This window comes from Mesocricetus auratus, unplaced genomic scaffold, assembly GCF_017639785.1.
Source record: "Mesocricetus auratus isolate SY011 unplaced genomic scaffold, BCM_Maur_2.0 Super-Scaffold_100047, whole genome shotgun sequence".
Classification (NCBI taxonomy): domain Eukaryota; kingdom Metazoa; phylum Chordata; class Mammalia; order Rodentia; family Cricetidae; genus Mesocricetus; species Mesocricetus auratus.
The window spans coordinates 2,387,022-2,411,346 of record NW_024429224.1 but is presented as its reverse complement, the minus strand read 5'-3'; the positions used below and the strand labels follow the sequence as shown (position 1 = coordinate 2,411,346).

The window sequence follows — 24,325 nt, the reverse complement described above, 5'->3', positions numbered from 1 at the left end:
CTTCTACCTAGCTTGAGTTTTTGTTGCATTTTTGTGCTGAAAAAGAAGTATATAGTATTTAAAACTGGACACAGCTTGATTTTTTTCCGACATCTTAGGAGTATCATCGTTTTTTTCTTTTACTTATTGATGTCTGTTTTACCCACTTCTGCTTCTCATGTAAGAAAAACAAAGTAGGTTTCATCCTCATTATATAGTTAATGGTGGAGACACCTGACACATTGGTTTAAAAGATACTATGTTAGCCACGCGTTGGTGGCACACGCTTTTAACCCCAGCACTCAGGAGTCAGAGGCAGGCGGATCTCTGTGAGTTCGAGGCCAGCATGGTCTACAGAGTGAGTTCCAGGACAGTCTCCAAAACAATACAGAGAAACCCTGTCTTGAAAAATAAAACAAACAAAAGAAAGATCCCACCCAGTTAAGTTTCCAATTTGTGAAAAGGAAGTAAAGAAAAGATTAGAGCCATGTGTAGTGGTGCATCCCTTTAGTCCCAGCACTGGGAAGGCAGAGGCTGGCAGATCTGAGTTTGAAGCCAGCCTAGTCTAATCATTGAAAGCAGAAAGTCGGTGAAGATGAAATTGAACAAGGGGGCCATTTTCCAGCCACAGTAAGCTGCAGGATGGAATTTACTCCCTCAGCTAAGGAAAGCCATTGAGACCAAGCATGTGTCAGGAGTGTCCCTGAACGGAGGCCCAGAGAATCCATTGTGTGATGCTGTGAAGTTGAAGCCTGGATTGCTTTGCAGAACTCAAAATGTTAGTGATATCAGAGTCATACGATACCTGATGAAGAGATTTGCTAGTAGGGAGTAGAACCACCCAAGATAAAGAAGTGTGTTGTACTCAACAAAGCTGAATGGAGTTGGAGATCTGAAGAGATCTTTGACATAGACATAGAGATGCAGCGTTTAAAGCTCGTCCAGCTGGTTTTATGTCTTGCTTTGGTCCAGTATTTCCTCACTATGCTCTTTTCCCTACATTTTGGAATGATAATGTACATCCTGTGCCATTATATGTTGGAAGTATGTGATCTGCTTTTTGTTTTAATTTTATAGAGGATTACAATTAAGAAATTATGTGAGTCTCAGAAGAGACTTTGGACTTTGAAACAGATTTGGGACTGTTATAGACTGTGGGGACTTTAAAGTTGGACTGAACACATTCTTGAATTATGTTGTGGCTACAAGCCTTTGAGGACCAGGGAGTGGAATGGGGTGGTTTGAAAGAAAGTGGTCCCCAAAGGGAGGGGCACTGTTAGGAGGGGCGCTTTTGTTGGAGGAAGCGTGTCACTGTGTAGGTGGGCTATGAGGTCTCATACATGCTGAAGATACTACCCAGCACCACAGTCCACTCCCTGTTGTATTCTGATCAAGTCAGCACTATGTCTGCTTTCACACTGCCATTTCCCACGATGATAATGGACTGCACTTCTCAACTGTAAGCTACCACCTCCATCATGTTTTCTTTTATAAGAGTTCCCCTGGTTGGAAGCAGATGCAGAAATCCACAGCTAACCATTGGGCCGAGCTCCTGGAGTACAACCAAAGTGAGGGAGGAGCCATAATATGAACAAAGTAGTCAAGACCATGATGGGGAAACCCACAGAATCAGCTGACCTGAGCTAGTGAGAGATCACAGACTCAGGTCTGACAAATGGGGAACCTGAACTAGACTCCCTTAATATAGGTGACAATGGTGTGACTGGGATAATGTATGAGGCCACTGGCAGTGGGTCCAAAATCTAACACTAATGCACAAACTGACTTAGTGAAGCCCATTCTATATGGAGAGATACCTTGCCCAGCCTAGACTTGGGTGTGGGGTGGAGAGGTGCCTTGGTTCTGCCTCAACAAGATGATGGACAGACTTAGTAGACTTCCTAGGGGAGGTCTTACCCTCTCCATAGAGCAGATGGGAGGAGGCGGGGAGTGGTGAGAGTGGGAAGTGAGGAGGAAAGGCAAACTGGAATTGGAATGTAAAAAATAAATTAATTTTAAAGAGTATAAAAAGAAAATAAGAAAATACATTTATTTAATCTAATGATCAATGTTAATCTGCTATTATGGGTTGATTTTGATAATTGTATCCTTGATAAATGGCAATTATAACACAAGAAATATAAATTTGTGCTGTATTAAAAAAAAAAAAGAGTTGCCCTGGTCATGGTATCTGTTCACAGCAGTAGAAACCCTAACTAAACAAGGGCTATGTGATAAGAAAAGCCCAGACGCTTTGATGTGCAGGCGCTGGTCTGCAGCAGCTGAGGACTGGCCCCTGATGCTGAGTGCAGACAGGGCACCAGTGGCTACTGTGCTCCTGTTACATTCTGCTGGCCACAACACACTCATTCTAAACCCCACTGCGAGTTCCATGATTCTAAGGGCTAATGCTAAAGTGAAAGTGCTGATTAATTTAAAACTAAGTCTCAATCTTAATCTTGTTGTAGACTGTTTAAATAATTCATTAAGGGGGAAGTGGGAGTGGTGGAGGGAGGGGAATCTGTGGTCAGGATATATTGCATAATAGTAGAAAAAATGAATTTTTTAAAAAAAAGATAGCTGTCATTTCTGTTTTGCAGACAGTTCACAGAGGCGTCTACCCGTAGATGATTTGCTGGCTCACCTGACACTCCATAGCAGTTGAGAGGATGAAAGTTATTTCAATGATGAAATTATTATTGTTGTTAATACAGGCAAAGGGTGTTGTGAATACAGCAGTATCTGCAGCAGTTCAGGCAGTTCGGGGCAGAGGAAGAGGAACTCTGACAAGGGGAGCTTTCGTTGGGGCTACAGCTGCTCCTGGCTATATAGCACCAGGTTAGTGCCACTTGATAAAGATCAAATGCCTTTTTGATTCCAGGCCTGAAGAACAGCATTTCCTCATTCTCCAAAGTTGTATGTGGTCTCTGGGAATACTGCACATGTGTAAGAGGAATATAACAAGTATGCACATGTGTATACATGCACACACACACACACACACACACACACACACACACACACACACACGCACGCACGCACGCAGGTGCGCGCCCCTTCCTGGAGGGAGAAGAAAGACAAGCATGACTACCTTGTATGAAGGAGGATAGTTTGATAGGGAAGAATCTAAAGGCTGCTCTACAAATTATGGTGTTTGGACAGCGGAGTAGGGTGTATTCTGTGCAGGATCTCACAGTCATGCTTGGTTTACCAGAATTGCTATGGAACTTCTTAATAGGGGTGAATCCTGGCCAAATTAGCATTTATGAAGTTCAGTAATTGAACAGTCAAAGAAATACAAAACGAAAAAAGAACAATAAGAGAGAGGAGAGAAGAGAGAGGGGGAGGAGAGTATGAGTGTTGGGGGAACTTTGGGAAGTAGATGCAACTTATTTTCCAGAGCCCATTATATGCTAGACATTTCCATGTAAGTTACTTGTCAGTCCTCAGGGCCTCTTCAGATGGAAGGTAGTTTCCAGGTCGGGCAACCAGGTCTGGGTAAAACAAGCAGCATAGTATGGACTTGGATGCAGGTGCTAGCATCCTGAAGCTGTTGGTCTTTTTGTTTTACCTCATGGCTTGAGGGAGATTCAGAAATCTGTCTGATAATAGGCTTCTGTTCCAATCCATATGTTGTTTTAACTGTGAATGTCCAGCTGGCTTGTTCTTCACAGTGGTGAAACAGTGAAAGTTTTCACTTGACAAGCCATTTGTATTTGCGGTCGGTCGGTCGGTCGGTCTGTCTGTCTGTCTGTCTGTCTGTATCTATCTATCTTTCCATCCATCCATCCATCCATCCATCCATCCATCCATCCATCCATCCATCCATCCATCCATCCATCCATCCATCTATCTGGGACATTCCCAAAAGTACCCTTAGAATTGCTTCAATGTGCATGTTGTTGCCATTTGGAAAGTTATATGAATAATGTGGCTTTGGGATTACAAGTTCACTCTGGTTGCATTTCTAAAGGATATGTCTTATAAAGCATTTCTCTTGCTTAGAAACACACCATAGATTTTACCCATGTTGAGCTACAGTATAGAGGAAAGGTAGCAAAAGTAAACAAGTAACAAACTTAAATTAAACCTGAGATGAATCTGGGAGGAGATATAGGCTTCACGTCAACAGAGTGTAACAGAGTACCATGATGTAGCCTACTCGGTACACAGAGGCTTCCCTGAAGAATTGACACTGGAGTGGAGTGTGGAGGGTTAGTAAGTGTAACTGAGAAGCCTCGATTGTGCAGAGATTCACTACTGTTGGAGGCTTTCTGAGTAGAGAAATGAGGCTCTTTTGCAGGCAAAAGTTTGCTATGCGCTAGCATGATTTCTGGAAATTTTCCTAGAAGTCAGAGAAGAGAGTCTTATTTCCCATATGAGGTAGCTTACATTCTTGAAGGGGCACTTTAAATTACTGGTTATGAGGCTGGAATGGGGAGAAAGGAAGGGAGGGTGATTGCAGAAGAGATGTGTTAGAGTTGTACATTTCTTCTTGGCTCTTGGAGGCCCTGCCACTGTACTAACAATGGAGACTTGATGCATTTGATGAAGCAGGAACACTAAATAATTTGGAGGGTGGAAAACAAGAGTAGTGGGATGTAATAATTCTTTTTCTGTCCTGCTATCTCCCAAATAATGATGTGGAAGCTCTTTATTATTTATGAAAGCTCAGCCTATAACTTAGGCTTGTTCCTAACTAGCGTTTATAACTTAAATTTAATCCATTTATATTAATCTACGTTCTACCATGTGGCTGTGGCTATTAGTGCTCCTCCTGCACATCCTGCTTGCTCTGTGTCTCCTCCTCCTTCTCAGTGTTTTCTCTCTGCCTAGAAGTCCCACCTATCTCTCCTGCCTAGTTATTGGCTGTTCAGCTTTTTATTACACCAATGTCCCACAACAGTGGAAAGAACTTGGTGTGGGGGGGAATGTGAGTTAAAGTTGATGAGTTACCCAGTCCATGGCTTAGATTTTGTTTTAGAATCTTATGTAAAGTGAGAAGTCATCAAGGGTTCTAAGGAGAGAGGGCAATATTAGATGTTATTTGTGAATGTTATTCCTTCTATGGGGTCAAGTAGTTGCAAGGACAGATTTTGATGAGTTTATACCCTTTGTGGGGTCTAGACTGAGTTTCTTTCCCGCCTGGTCCTGCTGCAGTTTAGCCCCCAAATAAACACACAGAGGCTTATGTTAATATGAACTGTTTGGCCAATGACTCAGGCTTCTTACTGGCTAGCTCTCTCTTAATTATTAATCCATTTCTGTTAAACTATGTATTGCCACGAAGCTGTGGCTTACCCATAATCCAGCATGTTACTCCTTCGGCAGCTACGTGGCATTTCTCTAGCTGCTTCCCTCTGCCTCCTCTCCCTCAGAATTCTCCTTGTCTGGTAACCGCTGCCTATAATCCTTGCCTGGCTACTGGCCAATCAGTGTTTTATTCATCAACCAATATGAGAAACGTATATACAGAGGACATCCCTCGTCAGTGGAGTGTCTTATGTGCAGCAGAGATGGCATAGGTGTTTTCCATGTACTTTAACTTCCCTGCCCACTGGGCTGCTGTGCATAGCACTGATGCTCAGAGAATCTTCATGTAATTCAGATGCCTTGCTAGTTAAAGGTTGGGTTAGAATCCTAGTAGCCTGATCCCTGGCCAGTTTTAAGTAGTTGTAGTTTCAATTCTTTCAGGATAACCTTTGATATTGTAACTTATGGAAATAGCTCTCATTCCTTGGAACACATTTTTGAAATAAGAAAATACAAATTTTTAAAACCATTTATTTTAATTTTGAATTGACTACTCTCTGCTTTTCCTTATGTTTATCTTAGCTGTATTGTGTTCTCTTCAAATCTACGGTTAATGAGTATGGTGACTGTCCCATCCCCGTTTTCACTGCAGAGTAAAAAGTGGCACCTGTGTGGCACATGCTTGAGTGCTTTATAAAACCTGAACAAAGGTGACTAAGTTAAGTCCCTGCTTTTGCTCCAGTGAGTGCTCAGGGTCAGATGGGACAGGAGCAGACGCTTTGTTGAACATAGTGCAATATTAGCACGCTATAACATCATGGGTTGGGCATTAGAAGGAATATCAGTCCTGGCGTGTTGATACTTGATGCCAGTCTCAAGGATAAGCCATTTTGAGCAGTATAAGTAGTTGTAGAACAGTTGTGATATGATTGATATGAGTAAGGCTTTACATAGTTGTATTGTTCCGTCAGACAGCGTCTCACTATATCCCTGGCTGGCCAGGGACTTGCTATCAGAGATCTACCTGTCCCTGATTCTCAACCCTGAGATTTAAAGGTGTGGGCTAGTATGCCCAGCCTGCTATGTTTCTATGTGTTATTTAGAGACAGAATCTTGATTCATAGTTTAGTGTGCCCTGGAACCTTACTACATGAATCCTAGGCCTGCCTCAGCATCTGTGGTGCTGGGATTACTAGTATGCATGACCATGCTGGGACTTTGTTGTAGTTAGAGAGCAGTTAAAATGTGTCACCTGGGACTTAACCAGACCATTTCATATTTATATGCTTTTGGATTGTCTTTCTAAAAGATGAGAAGTTACTGTTTTTATCAACATGGTATATCTAGACCTTACAGCAACACTATAAAAGAAGTTTGGATTTTCCCATTTAAAAGATGGGAGTATGGGAGATTACATCCTCCTTGTTTATGGATGTGTAAGCAGTTAATGTCAGAATTAACTCACTCACAAACATTTGTGTTCTTAGTAGTAATTTTTACTTATATAATCAGTGTTTCTTTTTTAATAGTCATGAGATACTAATATATCAAGTTGCCAACTTTTACAGGGAGACTGAGTTGGGTCCTGGCATTCAGTGGACCTTGTCATTGACTCAGACATGATCTTCAGTGGCATTTGAGGATGCAGCATGCTCTGCCACTCTTTTCTGAAAGGAGCCATGGAAGGTTTCATGTTCCATCTTTTAGAAATTGGTAGTTGTGGTTCTAAGTATTATTGTGGTTAACAGATGCGGTTTGTTGTGCTAGGTTTAGGTGATAGAAAGCTACGCTTTGATCTCCACTGTAGTGGAGCACACAGACAAGTAGAAGGTTACAGTACAGGGTAAAGTGTAGATGGAGAGCGAGGGAGAGAGCACAAGTGAACGGGACAAAGGAGGAGGTGGTTAGGGCAAGTTATGAGGATCTCTGTAGGTCATAGTGTGAGGCTTCTAGCCCTAAGCAGGACTAGGATGTGGCGGGACTACTCTGTAGGGGTGCTCTTGGCTCTCCAGAGTCTGGGTGCTCCCCGCGGGCCTGTACTGATTGCTGTCTTCTTCTTTATACCAGGCTATGGAACACCATACGGCTATAGCACTGCTGCCCCTGCATATGGTATGTACACCTTCTTACTGTTTCCTCTTAGCACATTTGTCACAGCACCCAGGACATAGTCTGTAACCAGGGATTCTATAAACAAGTTGGAGATTCTCAGACCTAATCATTCTAGTGACCAACTTAAATTCCCTCTGAAAATGCCACAACCTTGTGGTTCTTGGTTTGGTTGAAGTTGCTCTTCTCTTTGCTTTGCCTGATTGGAGAACTGCTTGTTCTTATTGCCTGTTTCTGACCATATTGAAATTAAATATTTGAAGTAATTCTTACAGCCAACCTATACTCCATTCAAAGGCTACTAAAGGGCCATACCCTGTTTTTAGTCTAGCAACTTCCAGTTACATGGCTGCATTGTTGGTTTCTGTATAGGGTTTTATGAATGTGGGCTACTTGAGTCAAGGAAAGGAAGCCATCACTTCAAATTTGTACCTAGTAGTCATTGCTGTACATTTTTCTTTGACAATAGATAGATGTCATTGGTCCCACAGAGATGATAGGGTTTATTGTCAATGTTACCTGTTCCTTCTTCTAGATGTCAGTAGCTGATTCTAGAAAATCCTAGGCTTGTCACTTTTTTTTTCTTTTCAAAGCAAAAACTAACAGCAGATATGTGCTAATGGCCCTTTGGATAACTTTTGAATGAGGTTTATGTGGCAATGGAGGCAGTAGGTTTGGAGTCAGTGATATGCTCTTAGGCATCTTTCGTAACTCAGGCGCTATATGTTACGGAATCAGCTACCATCTTCAGGATGCTTGTCACTGAGAGAAGAGAGCAAAAGAGTGTGTGTGCGTGCGCGCGTGTGTGTCCACACAGCCCCTAACCAGGTGTGCATGCACACGGAGGGCAAAGGCCCCCACGCATCGCTGTTTGTGGCAAGGGTCCTCAACATGAGATCAGACCTTCACCTTGTACTTTTTCTCTTCCCACGTCAGCCTTCCCTATTTTATTTTGATGACATTTACAGGTCCGTAGACCTTGCTCTGCTGAAGTGTAGAGTTTGACTAGGTCAGACGTGTAGGAAGTTTTGTCTGGGCTAAGTGAAGAGCCTACACGTCAGTGCTTTGCCTGGTTGTTTTGCTGGCACAGTCTCACGTGACTCAGGCTTCCCCATGTTCTCTACTAGAGTAATCCCAGATATGGGGTTGGGGACTAGTCCAAGAATATGTTTTTACCTACAGTTCTTTCTGAATTCAGACTGTCAGATTCTTTTTAGTTTGACCATTGGCATTTGCCCTTTCTCTCTAGCTTTTGAATGCCCCAAACACTTCATCCTTCCAGAATGGGGTCGGTCTGTTGTCGCAGACACAGCACATCTGACACGCAGCACCAGAGCAGAAGTGCTGTGTGTCAGTCACATAATAAGATGAATTCTAGTAAAGCGTTGCTAGAGACATTTTCTTTTAAAAAATTTTTGGTCTTTAGACTCTTCAGTTACATCTGTGTTTTTTCAGTCTTAATTTTTCTTTCCTGGTCCATCCTTAACATTCTTTCACCTGTGGCCTCTGAGCCTCAGTAGGCTCCTCTCTTCCATGTGCCATATAACTGACTTCCAAAGCTGCTGTAATTTGATGCCCCATTTTTCACATAAAAGATTTGGGTTTTAAATGTTACTGTGATGCAAATCTACTAAAAACAGTGCTTTATTTTGGCTGTAAGGTAAATATGTCTTTTGGCCTTTGTAAAGCTGTTGCATGTGGGGTTATCTCCTCTGATCATCTGGTGCTCTTGAATACCTGCTGTTGCTGCTTTGTGATTTCTCCTAGGTTTAAACATCAGCATAGAGACGGGCAGATTTCAAATCCTCCTTAGTGTGCAGGAGTTTGTGAGGCCACAAGAACGTATTAATTACAAATTAAGCAAACAGTATTAATCTTTCCAGATTTGCCATGTCAAATTAGTGGTAGCCCATGAGAAGACAAATACCTGGTTGGTGGCTCTGGTTGGAGCTGTCTTTCCTGGGAGTTGAGGCCCAAACAGAAAGACTTATATCTTGACATATTTCTCCTTAATATGTCATATGCTACATGCATTTTCAGAGTCACTTTAGGACAAAAATGTTAATCACTAGCATTGTTTTTGATCTTTAGAATTCGTTCTCACTCACATGTCATGTCTGAGTATTGTTCAATGATACGGGCATTTTACTCTTGAGCAGAAAACATTATGTATCAAGATACAAGAGCAAATTGATTTGTGAGGAATCTGTGGGCCTCTTCCAAAATGGTATAAAATAGACTGACTAATCTGGAAATGGTTAATGATAATTATTGTAAGAATTTTTTAACCTGAAATTTTTATTGGAGTCCTCTCCGTTTCTTTTCTCTGTAGGTTTGCCCAAGAGAATGGTTCTGTTACCCGTTATGAAATTCCCAACATATCCTGTTCCCCACTACTCATTCTTTTAGCAAATGACAGAAGCTCATTCCTATTGAACAACAGTACAGTACAATGCAGAATGTTAGAGAAAAAGCCTTTTTATCCTGCTTTCTTTGAACATACTTGATCAAAATTATTTGTAAAGAACATCTTTCCTACTTTTTGATTTTAACAAATGCAAATTCAGTTCTCTAAAACTTGAAAAAAAACAAAAAGAAACCAGTTCTGTGAAACGGTACCTCATTCCTGGAAATAATTTATACCAGCCCCTTCGTTGTAGGGAAGTAAGTCTAGCAGCTCAAAGTTGAAGTTCTCAGAGAATATCAGATTATGTAAAGTTAAATTTGTGAAGGATGTATAGAGTCTCAGCACTGATCACAAATAAACTGCTTTGTTGTAACACAGAGTACTGCCTGGTTCCTGATGCAGCCACGGATTTGTAGCTGATTGATGTGCTTGCCCCAGGGCACTGTAATTTGGGCTGTAGTTATTTTTTTTTCAAAACATTAGAAACTTTTCATTTAAACCTTAACTTTGTAAATAATGAAGTGTGTAAGTAAAGCCAATAAAATATGGGTTTGAGTATTGTTTTAGCTTATTATTTTTGATATGTTTTGGTATCAAATTTCAAGAATTGCAAACTAATAATAACTTAGCCCTAGAAACCCATTCATTTGTAAGCAAGCTGCTAAAACAAAGCAGAGATGATTGTTAGCCTGACTCAGTCTACTTCCTTTGTAAGCTCTTTGTACCCCAGTTGTACAAGAGCAACCCAATGAAAGGTTACATTCTGTTATCCCAGCATTGCTTAGTAAGATGATGGCACCACCCAAAGGTGGGGAGGGAAGATTGTGATTATTTCAGTTTACGAATTTCCAAGTTAAAAAAATAAATTAATCAATCACCCTCTTTTGTTCTTGTGGCCTTCTTCACTCTGTAAGACTCTGTTCACTCCTTTTTCATGAAGGTAGACGATTAGCAGTTTTTCTGGGATTCCTTGAAGGGCCTCCTTTCCTCTTCAATGATATCAGAATCTAAAGCAGCAACAGGATCCCCATAAAAACTCGCTCTCCGATTGTCCCAGTTCTTGTTGAGTGCTGCTGTGAAAAGTGACAGGTTTCAGCCATGGGTCAGCATTTACTTTTAAGACACCTGGTTACGCTGGTGGAAGCTGAGTCAGTAACATTGTGCTGTTCTGTGAAGGGTGCAGACCCAAGTGTTCACTTGCATTCTCCCCTCGTTGGAAAGCTGATGATGTTACTAGAAGGTAATGGTTTCATTAAGGTGTTCACCCCCATTCAGGTGACACTACTGTGTCTTAAAGATGAATTAGTAGGAAATAGCCACTGTTCTGTTAAATTCCTTTTCAAAACCAAGCAGTGCCCATCACTTGGAAGTGGTCTTGACTAACTTACATGCCGTGCTCCTTTGGAAGCAAGGGCAAGATGGGCGTGGAGGCACTGCTCAGATGTATATTGCACAATCATTTGTTCCTTTCCTGACCCTTTGTTTCTACTAGTGGTGGGTGATACTTTAATAAAACCTTGTCACTTGCTAGAAATAGCTTTAACTTGTCATTCTCATTATGTGTGTTAGTGGCAAGACAATCGAGCAGGACCCCTTTGCAGCTGGGAGTTTTCATGTTCATTGATTTGTTTTGCTGACCTATGGATGAAACAGAGCCATCACTGAGAAGAAAAAGCATGGCTGCTAGTGTTCAGTTTTTATTAATTAAATATTTACAGTGGTTTTCTGTTTTTGAAACACTGTTATTAATTGGCAGTTGCAGTTGTATTGTTATTTGAAATTGATCATCAAATTTGGACTCTAGGCTGGAATCTCCTTAGAGATTTCTCTTGAGAAAATACTTTTGCAGTCTCTGACTCTGCTTCATAACTTAACCTCTCTCTGATGGAGGAGGGAGCTGTGCTGTTCTCCAACATGATGGCCGTCATTTCAAATGGTTTCTACCAAGTCTTCCCCCTTCTTAATTTTGTTGTTTGTTGGAAGTTACTAACCATGTTGTAAATCTGCCGAGTTGCTGCAAACTTTTACATTTCTCTGCTTTACTTAAAACAATGGAGCTGTCAACCCTGTGTTAGAAGTGGTAACCATGCAAATTTAGCTGTTAAAATCTGTAATGAATTAAGTGTCCTCCCACCTTTTGCCCTCCCCCCCCTTCATTTTGTAATGAAAATCCCACTTACAGCTGAAAGAGCAGAGAAGTTTAAGTGAAGCTCTTGGCTTCGTCCGTCCAGCTGTGTGACGCTAACACGAAGCCCGCTTCTCTGCTCTTGTCTCCACTGTAGGTGGCTTTTTCATTGACAGCCCCTATTGCCAGCCTCTGAGCGTCGCGCCATTTATTATTCACTTGGGCCCTCAAGATCTCTTCTCTGACTTCTAGAACCATCAGGTTGTCTGGCTTGAATGGCAATTTCTATATCTTGGTCTTAAGAGCAATGTGACCCCTGAGGCTTTCCAGCTTTCAGATCCACCACTCTAACCCTTTTTAAAAACAATGACTGAGAATTTTACAGAAGAGCAATACTTTCTCCAAAGCACGATGTCTGTTTTAATGCTCTCCGTTTGGAAACGTAGCAATATCTAGATGTAACCCTTTCCGTGTAGGTCTTGTCAGAGAGTTTACAGATTAATGTAGAACTTAGAGTCTGTGTGTGAGTTATGCTATCCTCTGACACTTTTGAATCATTTTTAGCACATAACTTGAACACTTACATTTTTGATTGTCCAGCTAGCAGTATTACAATTTATCTGAGACAGGTGTCCTCCCTAAGCCATATCTTTTGGTGGGGGCCGGCGCTTCACCAGAGGTGTGGCTGGCAACCCATGTCCCTTACAGCTGCAGGAGTGCCCCATCTCTTGTGCCCATAATGGTCCATAGATTTCCAACATGCCTCATGCTGATGAGGCTTGGTGCATAGTATGGTGGAATAAGGGGGTTGGGTTTAAGTAGCTCCTGGTGTTGTTATAGTATCTCAAATTGTTAACGTTGGGAATGAAATACTGATCATGCTTGGATTAGCCTTTTTAAAAAAATGGGTGAATGTTTGAGAATCATTAATCAGTCACCATAATTAATTGAACAGCTGGGAATACCTCGTTAATGTATTTTTAAAACTGGTGTTGGACCCTCTGTGTATTTCAGGTTAATACTTTTAAGCAGTTTTCAGCACGTTTATCTCACTTTATTCTCGTTCTCCTCGGACCTCCGTAGCCATATCACTTGTATAAGATAGGCTGAGATATAGTGACTGTAAGCTGTGATCTCAGTACACAAAGGTAAGCTCTTTTATTTTCTGATTAAAGAAAAAATAACCAATTAACACAACCTGCATATATGACAATCATATGATGTATTTGATCTCTTAGGTCTTATGTCACTGCATTAACTTTACATTTTTATGGTCTAAATGTAAAATAGTAATTTTCAGCATTTGTTTTAATACTCTTGTAAATGCTTTTTATTCAAGAGAAACATTTCACATTCACTGACTCAAGTGTATGTGGGTAGAAACTTGGGATATAATGTATATGTAAATTATACACACAGAGGCACTTGTTTGAATATAGTAATTCGGTGGTAGGAACACTTTAAGAAGAATTACAATGGCGGGGCACTCTGTTGGCCAAGGAGCTGGGATTTGAGGAGCAGTAACACTAGAGCAGTGCTGTAGGATTCATTTGTGCAGTTCCTACACAGGCTGAGAGCGGAAGTGCCAATCTCTCCAGAGGAGAACCTTCTCTGACCTGTGCTGCATGTCCCAATACAGCAACAGCAAGAAGCCATTAACAACAACAGCAATAGAAAAAAATAAAACAGACAAAACTATTAACTGTGAGAAATATGTGTAACTGGTTGAGTTAAGCTAATTATTTGCAGAATCAACTTGAGCAAGACTCAGAAAGGTGATACTGAGTCCACAGAAACTAAATCGACTTAAGGAATTTGTCTGTCATTCTAAGTTAGGTAGTAACTAGAGTATTATTTCTCACTATATTCAGTCATTGACAGTTCATTTCAAGGAAGTAAGGTTAGGTCAGATCTTTAATAAGGATTTGTTTCATTTAGTATACCCCATAAATATACCACACTATGTTAGATGTTTGTGTTCAAGCTGTATTTATACAGATAGATACATACAAATAAATTTGATGTTTTACAGTTATTTCTGTAGCAGTTTCTGTTCATTTGTAGCACTAAGGTTGCTGGAACAACTTTGTTCCCATATAGAACCTGCAGTTTATGAGGTCGGTTTTGCTAAAAACTGTACAAGGCAGAGCAGAGAGCGGTGCCGCGCCTGAGCCCATGCTGTTAACGCCAGGTCCTTTTCTGGGACCAGGGAATAGAGGTTCTGACCAGTGGGAACGTCTGCAGTTTGAAAGTTTCCTTGCTGGTGGGATTGGCCTTGTAAATAAATACCCTGCTTTGGGAGATAGTGTATTAACAGAGGCAAAGTTATTTATTTAGTAGTTTATAAAATACTGACTATTGTAGGCTTTGTAACATCACAAACTTTATGTTACTTGCCGATTTCCTCAAGTAGCATTTTTCCCTGGCACTTTTGAGGGCCTGAAATCTGCTCTGGTCATGCTACTTATGCTCTCTCCAAACATATGTTCAGAAAATGGGAGGACCAGCACACACTGCAGCCCCGCTTGGCAGCAGTCTCTGTAGAGTCATGCAGAGAACACAATGGAAATGTAAACCCTGACTGCATTCTTGCAGTGGCAGGTGAGTGTTATCATTGTAATAAATCACTTGCTGTACTTCTCCTGATTCTTACTTTTCACTAATGATTAGAGTGGAGGAGAATAGTCAGGACTAAGGGAAATTAGCGAGGGATGTTTTCTCCCAGGCTGTCTGGAGCCTGTAAACCAGGGGCTTTGTGAACAGAGTGACATCTGAAGGCCGCCTTCTCTGTGAATGATCTGCCTTTCATTTCCACTCTTTTAATGCCAGTGCCTCTGCAAATCACCCAGAACCAGAAAGTACCATGACGTTTAGATGTGTTCTCTGCAGCATCTGATGCCATCCAGCCAGTGACCATGGGTTCCTTAGTGTTACTAGGAGGCTTGGGAGGGCGGTGGGTGGGGTGTCAGTGACGACAGCAGACCTAAGCACCTACAGTTAAGATGGGCGTCACCATGGGTGTGCCTCTGGAGCACCTAACAGCACAACATGCACTGATTTACGACCCAGTCCCTTGTAATGGTGTCTCACAGAGAGGCTGTTACTAAGCAAAGAATTCAGGTTGGATTACTTGCATGAGTAGATACCCTTTCCTACATTACGGCCATTTCAGTTAGGAGCTAACAGCTTCCATAGATGTTTGAAGCAATAAGCCTTGGAAGATTTTAAAAATGCAACCATAATGAGAATTGGGCTTTAAGCTTTACAGCACAGATAGAGATAAGGGATAGAAACTATGAGGGAAATTGGGCCAAAGCATTTCTGTCACTTCAGTCCATCCTCTGGAGTTTGGAAATCTGATGAGTTCATGTATACAGAGCTTTTAATGGTACCTAGTATGCAGGAAATACCTGTGAATGCTGACTGCTGTTGTGACCGAGGCAGAGGGTGGATGTGAGGGAGGTGGGCTATGCTGGTTAAGCAGCAGGTGCGTGGCCTCTTCAGGAGGATTGGGTGTACTCCTCTGTACTGGAGTGCCCCAGCGGGGGGCAGCCTTAGCAGGACCGATTTGCTCAGTAAATCAAACCAGCCACCTTGCAGCCCAGGGTTTGTAAATACTTGTGGAGTTTCACGAGGACTGACCTTTGACCATTTATCTGCTGAGTCAAGTTTTCTAGCCACACTTCAGTAATCAAAACCTTCAAAGATCAGAGTCTAGTGTTGATGGCTTGTGGTGTTTGGTGTAAAGAACAAGTTATTGTAAACGACAGAGGGAAAGAACCAAGGAAACATCTAGGATGCTGTTGACTCAGATCCTTGTGACGCTCCCTGGACCTTTTTTTATGGTATGCTAGTGAAAACATCTGTCCTCACCACCATATGAGGCCTCTCTCTGTCTGAGACACTTAGGGCGTTCATCTATTGTATCTCTGTTGTCTACCTATTTGGACACAATTGGGAAGTTTCTGTTGGATACAAGGACACATGGGTGATGGTGGTAAAATTATTACTTGTGAATTGAGTAAAGGAAGTGCGTCTACCATGCAGGTGCCGGCTCACACGTGCCTGCAAAGACTTAAGGAGGCTGTTAGCAGGAGGGGAGTTAAGGGGAAACACAGATTTTATTCTGAGGTGCTGAATTTTAGAAAAAAAGATTGTGTGGACAAGGATTACCACCGCCGCCGCCAAACAAACAAACCCAAAACAAAACAACCCTGACCAGTTATCAGAGGAAGATCATTATCTTTCTACCTAGAACTTTACCATTTGTGCAAGTGGCTATATTGCCTCCCAGTGGGTAGTGTAAAGATTGCCGCCTTTGCAGTGCCCATGAACTGCACCCTCAGTTGCCCCCCCGCGTGCGGCGTGCCACTGGGTACAGCACAGCTGCAGTGAGGACACTGCTTTCCCTCTTGTTGGAGCTTCTCCTTCCTTTTTGCCTTTGTTCAGCCAACTGTCCCAAGTAATCTTGCTTAGGGTTTAGGCTTGCCCAACATGTTGTCACCTACAATCTTCATGTGACAACTATATAAAATTCCATAACAAATTTGACAGGAACTATTTTGGGGGTGTGAGTAGTAGATTAAAAAGCCAGAAAGGGAATGAGGAAGGAATGGTATACCTGAAAACAGGGATTTTTGAGGTTTTTTTAGTGTGTGTGGTAGGGGTGACTGATGATTAAAGGAATAAAGAGAAAGAACACAGTGGGCTGTGTAAGCAGAGGATGCTTTTTTTGTGTGTGTCTAAAGCTTGTTTCTTTTTCTTCTTTTTTTTAATTGGCTCTTTCTTTGGACGTATCCTCTGCCTCAGGAAGGTTATGGAGTTGCATGAGGTAGAAGGCAGAGGTTTGGGGTAGAAGGTGGACCTGCTCAGGTGTAGGAGGGTCAAAAGACCCACGCTGAGTGTAGGTACTTGCCAATTTGGCATGCGAGAGATCCTCCCTCATCCTTAGGTGGGTCAGGGTTCAGTGAGCCTGGCTGGAGAGCCCGGGCTCTCGGGGTACGTCTGCTTCTCAGCTGCTTGCAGAGCCCTTCCCAACTCCATTGCCAGTTGCTGAGTGGCAGAGCAATGGGGATGGAATACAGAATTCCACCTTGCCTGTCCATGTCCTTGTCGTCTTTGACAGCTGACAAGGGAAGCATTCTGTGCTGCATTCTTGGAGAGTAACTGGAAGAATCTTACCCTAACCAAGTTCCAGAGCATCAAAGTATGTGAAAGAACATGAGACCCTGGTCTGGGTGGGACACACAGCGCCCTCTTCTGTTCTGTGATCCATTTCTAGCTCCAGGTCTAGAGAGGGAGTGGTGCAAGGGTTCTCCAGGCACCAAAGTCCAGAGGTGTCTACAAGCCCCCTGCTTGTTTGTGGTGAATCCTGTGGCTTCCAACTAGTGAGTATTGAGCCACACAGAGGAAATGACATTTCTTGTGCTGTTCTGAGGGTTAGTAGAAACTGTTCTAGGGGATTGGTTTTGAGTCCTGCAACTGAAGGACCCGAGAAGTTTGCTCTTACTAGGAAAGGGCTTTAGGTAAAGTGACTTTCCCCACTTACATAGTGCTTGGTGGCAGAGCCTCACGCTCTCGACTGGTGGTGTGCTCAGCTGCTTCTCTGTACTGCTCACCACCCTGCTTCCCCAGGTCATTTGATACAGTGTCCCTTCCTCTGTCTCTGGTGTCTTCTACTTCCCCTTCTACACTTTGGGACTATACGGTGTGTGCCTTACAAAACAGAACAAACAAAACCAATCCGCCTATCCTGTTCCCTTCCCTGTCCTAGCTCATGCTCTCCCTGATTCCTTTGGAAGTGGATCGTGAATCAGCTCTAAGCCAGGAAGCCTGATTTTTGCTAGCTGCACATTGGAATATTAATGGTCTTGTGCTGTTACCAAAACTGTGTGTGATGAAGTGCAAACTTAGTGGATGCTGCTTGGAGAGATCTCAGGCTTTTGGAAAAGTGATTTTGGGTGTGGGAGGGTGGCACGGGGGGGGGAGTGTGGGGTGATGGGGTGTCTGGCCAGTCTGCATGTGCTTAACCAAAGGGTCATTGACAGTTGGCGTTTTTCTAGAGTGGTCTATGCAGGGCTCCACTTCGTAACATCTCTTATACCCTCTGAGGCTAGACTGAGAAAATTTATGGATGCCATCCTTCGGAATGTTAAAGTATAGATGGTGCCACTTGAGGAACTCAGAAGGGCTAAAAGTTACCTGGAAATAAGATGAAAGGATCGGTATGTCAAGGCTAGTGAAGGAGTGGCCTTGGGCACTCTTACCACTTATTTTAAGGATTTATTGACTTGCATGTGGTTCCAGAGAGGTAAAGCAGCTGTGAGTAGCTTGGTGCACATTTAGTTACCACGTGAGGGCAGGCGAGGGTAACTGAGGTAACACAGGGAGAAGTGGGCACTGTGGTGTGGGATGGCGTGTGTCCGTAAGAGCTGTTTGCTGGTGCGTGAGGAAGGTTGTGAGCTCATAGCCAGCCTAGGTTTTGTTGTGAGACCCTGTCCAAAACCAAACAAAACTCAGCTAGTCGCTTGGGTAGTATAGGTGGGTGTCCATTTGAACCACCCCTCACAGAACCAGGTGACATTACTCTCTCGAGTTGGATCTGAGGAAAATTTTCACCTGTAGCCCCTCTACTGTGTATGTGAAGGTAAATTGATAGACACTGGCAGGCATAAGGTAAAGGAGGAGAGGCAACCATCAGGAGGTTTGTACAGCCTCAGATCTGTCTTCTGTAGTGGGATAACCACAGCTAGCTAGCAGCTCCGTTCCCTGTTCCTGGGTTCAGGGTTGATATCTAGCAGGCCCATTTTCAGTTTCACAGACCAACTGTGAGTTGACTCATAGCATAGGGAGGGCATAGAGCTGAGAGTCACAATTGCAGGCTCCCCTGGTCCAAGTGACCCAGGCCTCCTATTGGGACAGCACAGAGCAGTGAGGGGTCTGGAGGGTACCTTGGCAGGGGAGGCCTGTGTGAAGAGAGAGACACAGCCTGCCAGGCTTTGTGAGTGCCTTGGTATGGGGTGGAGGTGGTTTTCAGAACAACTGTGTGGAGAGCCCTGAGTGCTGTACTCATTAGGATTACCATCCGCCACTGTGGTGAGAAGATTGTGGAAGGACGCATAGACAGTCAAGACTGTCGTCATGCTGATGAGAAGAGGGAGGAAGAGGCTGTTGCCAGGCCTAGATAAGGATTAAGGGAGCAGCTAGAGCTAGCAAGATGGCGGCCTGCAGCTGATGTGCATAAGCAGACGGACCACCCCCATCAGGGAGTGGTGCTGCCTCTGCACAGAACAGTGCCTAGAGTTCAGAGCCACTGATGTAGAGTGAGGCTGATCTGAGCTCCACGGGGACTATGGGCAGAATTCATCTGGCAGCAGGCAAATTTGAAGTCACTGGATATTCCCTTTTACTGTGGTTTTGTCTTTTGCCTTCATTTAGATTTTTTTTTTTAAGATTTTAATGTGCATGAGGGTTAGTGTTTTGGGGGATTGAGTGTCTGTAGAGTATATCCTTTAGCCAGTGGGAAGGTGCATCATCTCTCCCGAGGATCTTAAGGAGGGATAAAGCTAAGTGGTTACTTAAAGATTTGCTCTGAGTTTCAGCGTTAGCCTCCATCTGGCCATGTCACCTGTGTCATGGACAGGAAGCCAGGTGGGAATCACAATGAGGCATGTTCTTTTAAGTGCTGGAATGTTCTTTTGGGGAAGGGATTCAAAACTAGGACCTTGCAGGTAGTAGACTGCTATTCTACAGTGAGCCAGTCAGGATGGACTAGTGTACTGTTGAGTTTCTGTAGCTCTGCTGGGTACTAGAACTTGAAGTAGCCAATGTTTGGAGGCCCTAGGTCAGAGCCTTGAAAGGCATCTGTGACACCAAGCCTGTCACTCTTAGAGTAATGAGAACTCCAGGGCCACACAGATGTCATCTTCCCATCTGCTACAGTGAAAATGTGGGCATTGGTTTGGCTGTGTCCAGTCACACATTCCTTACACACCAGGCCAGAAGTCAGCCCTGGCCTTAGATGGCAGGGATTATTTACCCTTTACATCTGTCCTGTGACAGCTTCCTGAGCTCTCCTGGGTAAGTACTGAGGATAAGGAAGGTACAGATCCTGTCAGTAGGAAGTGACCGATGCATACTGCTGGCCAAAGAGTGTAACAGCAGGGTTCAGAATCTCCCAGAGGAGGGAAGACTGAGTGGGGCATGCCCAAGGGAGGCAGCAAATATGGAGCTGAGCCTAGAAGATGGCATGGTACTTGGACTAGATTGGGACAGGCTGGGTGCCAGGCCGAGGTGGTGGGCAGTCAACAGAGTTTAGGAGGGCAAACTTATATCGAGTAATGTCACTCTGGGTATGGTGAACCATGACTGTACTAGTATGTACTAGACTATCTATCAAGGGGGGAGGAGCTCTTGTGATTAGGATGAAAAGAGCAGCTGGAGGTTTTCCTTCCATGGTCTGTTAGTGGTGAGTGAGTGGTGGCATGTGACAGTCTCATCATTCTTTAGGCCTTTGCCTTCTTGTGACCCTGAAGATCACTCACAATGCTCCTTTGCCTTGCCCTTTTTGTATATTCAGGCCAGTTTTGGCACGAGGCCTTGTGTATGTGAGGGTAAATTGATAGACACGTCATCTTCCTCAACCCCACACCTTTCAGAACCAAATCACAGGGCAAAGAAGCTATGTGCAATGCGATCTCACTTTAGACTTGGCCTTGCAGACTTCTAGGGACAGGTGAATCCTTGGAATCTCTCTTCTCTCCTCCAGGTACTTTTCCTCAGGGCAGTTTTTAGCAACAGTGGCTTCTCAAAGTAAGGTTTGAAGTTCTGCAGGAATTCTGCAAGGTGGTGTGCCTGGGAGACACTGGTTTGCCATCTTTAGCCTTCCTTAGCTCTCTCTAGAACAGTGGCCCCCAACCTTCCTGATGCTGTGACCCTTTAATACATTTCCTCATGTTGTGCTGACTCCCAGCCATGAAGTTATTTTCATTGCTACTTCATAACTATAATTTTGCTAGTTAACTAGTCATAATGTAAATGTTTTGTTTTCAAGATTTATTATGTATACAGTGTTGTGCTTGTATGTATGCCTATACACTAGGACATCAGATCTCATTGTAGATGGTTGTGAGCTACCATGTGGTTGCTGGAATTGAACTCTGGACCTCTGGAAGAACAGCCAGTGCTTGCTGAGACAGCCCCCAATAAATAGGCTGTTGTTTGTCTTGTCTTTTTGTCAAGGTGGTACCCACCCACAGGTTGAGAGCCTTTGTTCTGTAGGGCTGTGCTGCCTGCTCATGTCCTGGAAATATGGGGTAGCTCTGAGGTTGACAGTAGAATGAACATTCCTTGCATTTTTCTAGAGAAGTTTCTAGGTTAATGGAAGGGAAATTGATTTGTTCATGGAGGAGATAGAGACCAGCTCTGCTCTGCCTTTGGTAAAGAATATACTCTTTGTCCATAGCAGATACCAGGAGTATCCTTTTATTTGGCAGCCAAGTGCTATGTCATGCTCTAGACCCATAGGGTGAGTCTTGTCATCTGGCACTGTCAGTCAGTGATAGAGCTATGCCGCTGACCATGTCCTGGTCTTCAGTTACAAGCTTAATGCCATCTGTTTGTTTCCCTACTTTGGGAAAGAGATGGTCAAAATTAAAAAAAAAAAAAACACACACACACACATTAAAAAAAATCTGCCTCCTTTTAAGCTGTACTGGAAGCCAGAAAGAAGTTTTCATGCTTTGTCAAGTAGTAAAAGAAATGAGTCTAGGAGTAGGTAGGAGTGGTTAGTAAGACTGCCTTTAAGTTTCTCCCTGTAACTTAGAGCTATTCCCAGTTTCTGGCTCCTTGCCTTCCTCTGTGTGGTTGACACATTCCACCCTTCCTGGCTGAGCATACTTCCTACTCTGGCCAAGGAACTTGGCTCCTGTTGGCATAAACGTTTATGGTTTAGTGAATCATTGCCAAGACACAGGAAATAAGTAAACTGTCCCCTGGACATAATAATGTCCCAGCTGACCCTCAAAGTAGTGTAGTACCCATCTGTGAAGAAGGGTTTGGATGTGAGCCAGGTGAGCCCTCCCCCCACAGGTCCTTTCTTACTTGACCCGGGGACAGACATGCTGCTGCTACCAGATGCATGCAGTCCCTTGCCAAACGTTCATCTTTTATGGCCTGGCGTGCCTGGTGCCACCAGGTAGTACCCACTTCCCCACAAGACATCTAAGTAGGACACAGAGTGCTGCTGCCCTCCTAGCTCACATAACATGGCAGCTTTCCAGCCACAGGCCACACCATGGTGGTGTGGAGGTGCTCAATAATCCATTCTCCTGTTCCTGTCCCGCACTCAGTTGTAGACACCGCTAGGTGGAGCAGAGCGTCCTCACAACCTGTCTAGGGCTCTTGCTCTGCATCCCAGGAATTGGGGGTAGTGCTGGCTTCAAGCAGCACACCAAGGCTCTGGCAAGTACTTTGCTAGTCTAGGAGGAGAAGACCTCTCAATTACAGTTACAGGTGGCATCTTTTCTCCAGGTTTTAGATTACTCTGGTCTGTTGGTCAAGTTATTGCTTAGGAGTCTGTTTAAAATACCCATTTGTATTTATTGTTTTCCCCAAATACACAGTGTAAATAGTATAATTTGCAGTGCAAAGTCTTTGGCAATAACTTCATCATGTATACTGTGTTTAAACACTGGAAACCCTGGACTGCCCCATGCCTTCTGGGCCTGTGGTGACATGCAGATGCTGGACTTTACAAGTGTCGGCGTGGTTGAAGCAGCAGCCTGCATGGTGTGGACTGTCATCAGTGCCTCGCCCAGAGATGCCTGGTCTTCATCCAAAGGGACCCTGCTGCTCCAAGCCCTGCAAGCAGCACCCACGCTGTGGCTCCTTTGTGTTGAATATGTTGGACTCTGCCATAAACTGACCCCTTTGTCTGGCTGCTGCGGTTTGTAATGCCTTGACATGTTACATTTCTTTCCCATTTGGATGAATAAAAATAAATGCTATGTATAAAATAGGAATGGGCTGAATTATTCTGTGCAGGACTCACTCAGCTGAAAGAAGTTCCCGTGCCAGCTGCAGAGATAGCTCAGTGGGTAAAAGCTCATTGTTCTTTTCCTGGGTTCAGTTCCCAGCATCACCAATAGCTGCCTACAACAACTCCAGTGTTCCAATGCCCTCTTCTGGCCTCTGTGGGCACCTGCACATGAGTCCATACTGAAACACACAGACATCCAATAAAACTGAAAGTGCCAGCTGCACTCATTTCTGGGAGGCAACCTTGGTTCATCTTAGCTTTTTCACTTAACACGATTATGTGTCCTGACATAGCCACTACTTTGGGCTGTGGGCCCGGGTCCTGTATAGTTTTTGCCATGTTAAATTTCTAATTGGCTCTGAATGGTAGGTCATGTTGCATCAGTGTGCAATCTAAACCTTTTTACATCTCTCATCTAACCCTTACAACTGTCCCATTGGTTGGCAAGACTTGGACATCACCAGAAACAGAGGGTTAGAACTTCAATGGGCCAGTAGCAAGCAGCTTAACTCAAAGGAGCTCTTCCTCCAGTAGCCGCTGTAGGAAACCTGCTGGAGACAGCTGGCTCACCAGTTAAGTAGACAGTGACACTAGTGTTGGGTCTCGAAGCGCCTTATAACTTAGGGCCCCATGTCTTCTCTGCACATCTTCAGCTTTAGGATAGAGGTTTCTGCCAAGATACATTCCTGAACATGGGACCTTTGAGCTCGGAAAAGCATATGGTGTATGGTAGCCAGCAAGTGTGGGCCCCAGAAGTATGTCCTCCATCCTGCGAACATTGAAAGGGTTTCAACTGTGCCCCAGAGCCACCATTCAGGTCTCTCTATCATAGGCTGGGCCCAAGGACCTCCACTCAGAAAGTTCACGGTGGTTCTGGAGGTCTGGACAAGTTGGGGGCATGGTTAGAAAAGCAACAGTGACATTCAGAGAAGAGACAGAAAAGAGGGCTAGATCCCTAGGATGTAGAGATGTCAGGGAGCAGGCAAAAGCCTCTGAAGACCTAGCTGCCTTTGCCACTGCTTTCCCTGTTGCTGAACAAGTGTCCCAGGGCCCAGGTGTTTGAGCTAACTCTGCACTTCACTTCCTTCCTGTCCAGTACTACCAGCCCTTGCTGTTTCTTCTCCCATCTCCCAACTGGTTTGCCTTTCCAAGCCTAATTCTGCCTTCTTGGGAAACACTTCCCTAAATTAACGGGATCTCACTTGTCAAACCACGGCACTGTGCTCGTCAGGGAGGGCTGCGTGCACGCATCTCGTACACAACACAACCTGTACCTGTGCGCCCTCCCTCCCCCCACCCCCCATGCGGTTGGCAGACACACCTCAGCTTTGCCTGATGTGCACATGATGGCCCTGACTGCTGCTGGAAGACAGGAAAGGAACACACAATCATAAAACTGCTTTGTACAAAGTAA

At 43.9% G+C, this 24,325-nt stretch overlaps 1 protein-coding gene across 6 annotated transcripts in view; it reads left to right on the top strand.

Moving 5' to 3' along the window:
* The window catches only part of LOC101828751 (spermatid perinuclear RNA binding protein), a 105,268-nt gene extending 90,759 nt beyond the window's left edge, over window positions 1-14,509 (top strand). For 2 of the 6 annotated variants that reach the window (XM_040735707.1, XM_040735708.1), the window contains exons 16-18: window positions 2,694-2,817; window positions 7,300-7,344; window positions 12,031-12,881. In XM_040735707.1, coding sequence (XP_040591641.1) covers window positions 2,694-2,817; window positions 7,300-7,344; window positions 12,031-12,125 — 264 coding nt within the window. In that variant the 3' untranslated portion in view covers window positions 12,126-12,881. The other 4 variants (XR_005873204.1, XR_005873203.1, XM_013122027.3 and 1 more) reach the window with 4 other exon arrangements.
* The last annotated feature ends 9,816 nt before the right edge of the window (window positions 14,510-24,325 follow it).